The sequence below is a fragment of the Triticum urartu genome, chromosome 7A (assembly GCF_056163025.1).
Source record: "Triticum urartu cultivar PI428250 chromosome 7A, HENAU_Tu73, whole genome shotgun sequence".
NCBI lineage: Eukaryota > Viridiplantae > Streptophyta > Magnoliopsida > Poales > Poaceae > Triticum > Triticum urartu.
Genome location: NC_141879.1, coordinates 286361487 through 286367966, shown reverse-complemented (window position 1 = coordinate 286367966; position 6480 = coordinate 286361487). Strand labels below are relative to the sequence as shown.

At 57.6% G+C, this 6480-nt stretch overlaps 1 protein-coding gene across 1 annotated transcript; it reads left to right on the top strand.

Annotated features, from left to right (window-relative positions):
• Window positions 1-1948: 1948 nt before the first annotated feature.
• On the top strand, window positions 1949-4309 carry LOC125521493 (calcium-dependent protein kinase 21-like). The gene is made up of 3 exons (XM_048686545.2): window positions 1949-2889; window positions 3010-3430; window positions 3516-4309. Exons 1-3 carry the CDS (start codon window positions 2200-2202, stop codon window positions 4154-4156), a joined length of 1752 nt encoding a protein of 583 aa, XP_048542502.2. The 5' UTR covers window positions 1949-2199; the 3' UTR covers window positions 4157-4309.
• Window positions 4310-6480: the final 2171 nt, after the last annotated feature.

The following is a 6480-nucleotide window of genomic DNA, read 5'->3' as shown; positions in this document are numbered from 1 at the left end:
AACAAAAATCATCTCGTTGATCAAATCATAACTGACATAAATCAAGGGTGAATCACTCGATCCAAATCAAGGGAGACTATCACGATCGGCTAACTTCAAGTGCATAGCACCATGGACCTGCAACCTTCTTCACTCCCTTGCTATCGGCTGCCTGGACGCATTGTAGATCCTCATCAAGTTCACCGTGCTTGATCTGATTATCTCAACACCAGAACAAAGTTTTACCACATCTTCGCCCTGCTGGAGACGTGACCAATACAATAAGAAGGATCACATGGAGAAAACGATCTCAAAAGGAGTTTTCATTAGTTTTTTCCTCAAAAGTGGCTCGATTTTGAGCTAACCAAGTGTCCCAAGATATAGTCGCTAAGCCAATAGTATAAAACTTTTCCCCACAAGGGAGAAAAGTGTAGCACCATGCAAAATACTGCCAATAATTGTTCGGACACAAGTCAGTCCCAAGCACCACTCTGATGGATTGGCAGACCACCCGAGCCAGTGGACATGTGAAGAAAAGATGTTGAGACGACTCTGGTTCTCTACAGAAGGAACGACTAGGATTATCAGACCAATTTCCTTATTGCATCACTTGCCGAGTAAGCACAACGTCTTAAATACAACTACCATAGAAATATTTGAATTTTGAGAGGTAGTTTAGCCTTCCAAATCCATTTGAAATTGCATCCACTAGGAGGTTTCTCTAACCACTTATACATGGATTTGGTTGTGTAACAAGCTGTCTTGTTTAACCCTCAGTTTACACTGTCTTTCTCATCAAATAATTGAATGTTAGAAATACATTTACATAAAGTTTACCACCGCCCCAACATATCTGTGTTGAGTCTTCTCCGAAACAAGATACATGTGTCAACAGTATAAAATTTACTAACACTACAATCTTATTCAACACAGATATCAGAAAAGTTGAGGAAATTGGACACAAAATAGGGTTAGCCCATCGATGGAGTACTTCCAACTCTAGCTAAGTCCCAGATTTAACTTTAATTTTTGTACAAATCATGTACTCCCTCCGAGTTCCTAAATATTTGTCTTTTTAGAGATTCAAATGGACTACCACATACGGATGTATATAGACATATTTTAGAGTGTGGATTTACTTATTTTGCTCCGTATGTAGTCATTTGTCAAAATCTTTAGAAAGACAAATATTTAAGAACGGAGGGAGTATAATAAGTCTTTGATTTTCAGAAGAGCTTAACAGGGGAGTCTGAAAATCTGGAACTCACTGTGGCCACAGTCTTGTTAGCTAGGTATCTGCCCTTCACAATGTCTTGTGCCACATCATTTTGAGTCTTTTCCACCACCATTTGACCATAAAACTTATATTTTGTTTTTAAGGTCGTTTACTCCCAAACTCCCTTTTTCTTTAGACCTACAAATCCTATTCCATTTGACAAGGTGCCATCTTCTCGCCGTGCGTACTTGTCTTTCAGTGCCGTGTACTTCCTCTGTTCCTAAATGTAACTCTTTTTAGAGATTTCACTACAAATACATACGGATGTATATAGATATATTTTAGAGTGTAGATTTATTTATTTTGCTTCGTATGTAGTTTATAGTAATTTTTTTAAAAAGACTTATATTTCAGATCGGAGGGAGTAAAATGAACGGTGGAACAAGCAATCTTTGCACGGCCAGCCGGCTTCCCCAACGGCACAGCATCCGACCGTCCAGACCGTCTCCCGCGTTGCTTCACAGCACAAACCCGATGGAATCTTGTTGCCCAAGGACAAAGGAAACGTGACAGGTATCAGTGCGCACGAACATTCTACAGCCGTCGGTTCTCTCGGGTATATGGCGCAGCTGCCACGTGCAGCGTCTAGCAGCCGTAGATGGCGCGGCACGCAGCCCTACGCGGCCACGATCGTGGCGCGTATTAACTCTCCCTTTCCCCCCGGGTGACACCGCGTTCCGCACTCCAACCTGTACACACCCGTCCCGTCCCGCGGGCAGCATAAGTAGGGCGCGCGTGGGCCGCCGCGGCCACGAACAGAGGCGGCCATGCAGGATCTCGCGGCGAGCCGCAGCGCGGGACACGGCTGACCCCCCGTCGACGCGCCAACAAACGCGGCACGCCCACGCGCGGCCCCGACGCGAGGAAGGCAGGGAGAGGGGAAGAGAGGGGGCAGTGCAGGGCAGGAGCGCCTTCGCGGCGGGCTCGGCGAGGGAGGTGGCTCGATGGGGGGCTGCTACTCCGCCTACGCCTGCTCGCGGAAGCTGCGCGGCCGCCTCGGCAACCTCTCCTTCGTCCTCCCAGTCACCGAACGCGACGCCGCCGCCGCCTCCGGGGCCAGCACCAGCAGCGCCCGCACGGGCTCGGACCGCTCCTCCAAGAAGAGCGACCACGGCAGCTCCAGGCGCAACAATGGCGACGGCCCCGCCGGCGGCACCGAGGAGGAGGAGCTCGTGGCCAAGATGACGTCCGCGGAGTTCGGGCGGCGCTACGTGCTGGGGAAGGAGCTCGGCCGCGGGGAGTTCGGGGTGACGCGCCGCTGCAAGGACGCCGCCACGGGCGAGGCGCTCGCGTGCAAGACCATCCGGAGGCACCGCCGCCGGGGCGGCCGCGGGGCGAACCGCAAGGCCGCGGGTGGCGGGGGCGCGGAGGCCGCCGCGAGAGCCGCCGCCGCCGCCGCGGCGGCGCACGCGGCCGACGTGCGGCGGGAGGTGGCCATCATGCGGCGCATGTCAGCCCGCGGTGGCTCGGCCGTTGTGCGGCTGCGAGAGGCCCGCGAGGACCAGGAAGGCTCCGTGCACCTCGTCATGGAGCTCTGCGAGGGCGGCGAGCTCTTCGACCGCATCGTCGCCCGCGGCCACTACTCCGAGCGAGCCGCTGCCAAGATCTTCCGCACCATCGTCAACGTCATCCAGGTACGCAACCCGCATGCAAGATTCGTTCAAGAACACCTCAACACGCTTCTCGATCAACGTTCTTGCGCACCAATCTCGCAACGAAGGCGACGAACTAACTAAGTTTCCATTCGAACGCAGTTGTGCCATTCGAACGGGGTGATCCACCGTGATCTCAAGCCGGAGAACTTCCTGTTCGCCAACAAATCCGAGGACGCCCCCCTCAAGGTGATCGACTTCGGCCTCTCGGTGTTCTTCAACCCCGGCGATCGCTTCACGGAGGTGGTGGGGAGCGCCTACTACATGGCCCCCGAGGTCCTCAAGCGCAACTACGGGCAGGAGGTGGACGTGTGGAGCGCCGGCGTCATCCTCTACATCCTCCTCTGCGGTGTGCCGCCCTTCTGGGGGGACAACGACGAGAAGATCGCGCAGGCCATCATCCGCGGCGGCCTCGACTTCAACCGGGAGCCCTGGCCCAGGGTGTCCGGCAACGCCAAGGACCTCATCAGGGGGATGCTCGACCCCGACCCCGCCGCCCGGCTCACGGCCGCGCAAGTTCTTGGTACCGCACCATTGCACTTCTACTGATTAGCACGTGGTGTGGATGGACGTAGAACTAACGCAGGCATTGTGTTTGTGATTGGCAGAGCACCCGTGGCTGAAGAACGCGGAGACGGCGCCGAACGTGTCGCTGGGCGAGGCGGTGCGGTCTCGGCTGCAGCAGTTCTCGGCGATGAACAAGTTCAAGAAGAAGGCGCTGGGCGTGGTGGCGCGGAACATGCCGGTGGAGGAGCTGGACAAGTACGTGCAGATGTTCCACCTCATGGACAAGGACAAGAACGGCAACCTGTCGCTGGAGGAGCTCGTGGAGGGCCTCCACATCAACGGCCAGCGCGTGCCGGAGTCGGAGATCAGGATGCTGCTCGAGGCCGCGGACACGGACGGCAACGGGACGCTGGACTGCGACGAGTTCGTCACGGTGTTGCTGCACCTCAAGAAGATGACCAACGAGAAGTACCTGGCGGCGACGTTCCGCTACTTCGACAAGGACGGCAGCGGCTTCATCGAGATCGACGAGCTCCGGCAGGAGCTGGGACCCAACGAGCAGGCCATCCTCGAGATCATCCGCGACGTCGACACCGACCGGGACGGACGCATCAGCTACCAGGAGTTCGAGCTGATGATGAAGTCCGGGGCGGACTGGAGGAACGCGTCCCGCCAGTTCTCGCGAGCCAACTTCAGCACCCTCAGCCGGAAACTATGCAAAGAAGAAACTTCCTCCTCGTGATTCGTGAATTCAATTTGTTCGACCGCTAGATGTGATTCTTTTTGTGCATGTAAGCTGCAGAGTTAACGAGATCAACTTAGGCACGAACAAATGGACGTACCTGAGGTTGTGCAGTGACAAGAACTGGAAATGAATGAATGATATTTTCTCACACACACAAAAAAATGCTGCTTCATCACACGTCATCCGTAAGTGCAGTGTTTTCTCTTTTGGAAACACTACCGCCCACATGTGTGGCACTTCTCTAACTCGTTTGTTCACACACCTGGATCGCCGTCGATTCAATTTTGCACGAATCTTGACACTAGAAGGCAGATTTCATGTGCCATATAGGACAAGACCGATGATGTGTAGTTAGTTCGCCCTGTTGAATATAATGTTTATTAGGAAAGATAAGATAGACTAGAATTTGTTCTGACTTGTCTTGTACTCTAAGTAGATGATTTTACTTCTATATATATACCCACGAGGCTAAAGCAATACATCAACAATTTTATCAAATCCCTCTCTCCCTTCTAACATGGTATCTATCGCAAGTCGATTCTAAACCCTAGCCGCCGCCGCTACCGCACCCGTGCGCCGCCCCCGAGGCGGTCGGCCTCCATGACCGCCGCCGGGGGCCGTGCTGCCTGTATCTAGGGTTTGTCCGCCGGTCGTGTTGACCGACTGTCCTAGAGAGTCTTTTCTCCGAGCCTTGCTCTGAGGTTTTCTCTCTCCCCGTCGGTTATCTTGACCGCGCGGTTTCTTTTTGGTTTTCTGATCTATTCTTGACCGGTTTGCGTCACCCACCGCCGCCATCGACCTCGAGCGCCTCTACTCCGACCCCGGCGTGACCAACCGGCCTCTCCTCCGACTCGACGGCCACGCGACCGAGGCGGCCCGTCAAGGCCAGCCGCCGTCCGCGCGTCGGTCTGTCCGTCACCGTCCTGCTCCGACCGGGACACCTGCATCGCCCCGACCCGGCGGCCTTGCGCCATGCGACGACCAATCATAGTCGTCGCTCGCGCGCCGGCCCGCCCATGGATCCACATCACTCGCCTCTGCCGCGTTTGCACGGCGGCCTGGCGGTCTACCTCGCCGGCCTCCTCCTCAGCTGCAGCGGGACGGCTGCGTCGGCTGCCTCAACTCGGGCGCCGCTGCTCTGTTGGTCGCTCGGGCCTCGCTGCCCGGGTGCCGGTGTTGCTTTGGCAGCCTGGGTGTTGGTGCTGACAAGCTCGTCCGCACGACGTCCCACGCCGTCCGTCGTCGCCAGCTTCACTCCGCCGCCACCACCCCTCCATCGAGCGGCGTCCCCGACCTCACGCGCGATCGGCTTGATCACCCGTTCGCCGACGCGATCCGCCTCACCTACGCCACTCGACCGACCTGGCCCGTCGGTTACGCGCGCCTCCGCAGGTCCCGTGAAGATCGTCCCCGAGTTCAGCGTGCCTCTCCACCGATAGAGCATCGGGCCGCCGCTGCGTCGCCCCGTCGGGCCGCAGCGCCGCCGCTGCGTCGCCCCTTCGGGCCATAGTGTCGCGATACGCGGTCCCTCCCGCCGCCCCGAGGCCATCCCCGCAGTTGCATCGACTCGCGAACCACCGTTGTGTCGCCCCTTCGGGGCGCAGCGTCGCGGCCCACGGTCCCCGCCGCCCAGAGGTCTTCCCGCCGTCGCCCCGACCCGCCTGTCGCCGCTGCGTCGCACCTTCGGGCCGTAGCGCCGCGGCCCGCGGTCCGCTCTGCCGTCACCGTGCGTCGACCTCATGTGATATGCGTCGCGCCGTCTTCCTTGGCGCGGGAACGCCACCGTCCGCGCCGGTCTTCGTCACGCTGTCAGGGTTTTTCTCCTACTTTGAGCACCGCCGCCACACTCTTAACCTAGCCGCCGCCACCGTCGTCAGGCTGCTGCCGCCGCTCTTCTTTGGCCACCGCCGCCGCTACCTCCGTAGCCGCCGCCGCCCGTCCACCCCCTTCGTCTTCGTCCAGCACCAGCTCATCGCCAGCGTCGCCGTCATCTACCCCGACCGCTTCATCTACTCTGACAACCGCAGGCGACATTGGCCCCGTGCCGATTGGCGCCGCAACCGTCGTCGAGTCCTTCTCTGCTGGCCTCTCCGACCTCTTCAACATGGCGTACAGCTCGTGTAGGTCCCAGTCTACGCATGCCCGATGCTGGCAACACCGTCGCGTGCCTTCGTCCACGACGTGTCCCAGGGCCTGGCAAGCCTGGTGCGGCGCTTCGTCAACTTCGTCTTCGACCGTCTACGCATGCCCGGTGCTGGCAACATCGACGCGTGCCTTCGTCTACGATGTGTACCCGGGTTTGGCAACCCTGGCGCGACGCC

Excerpts from the sequence above, each read along its gene's own strand:
- LOC125521493 (XM_048686545.2), top strand. The coding sequence starts at position 2,200 with ATGGGGGGCTGCTACTCCGCCTACGCCTGCTCGCGGAAGCTGCGCGGC. Across the intron at positions 2,890-3,009 it reads CCATCGTCAACGTCATCCAG|TTGTGCCATTCGAACGGGGT; the intron begins GTACGCAACCCG and ends ATTCGAACGCAG. Across the intron at positions 3,431-3,515 it reads CACGGCCGCGCAAGTTCTTG|AGCACCCGTGGCTGAAGAAC; the intron begins GTACCGCACCAT and ends TGTGATTGGCAG.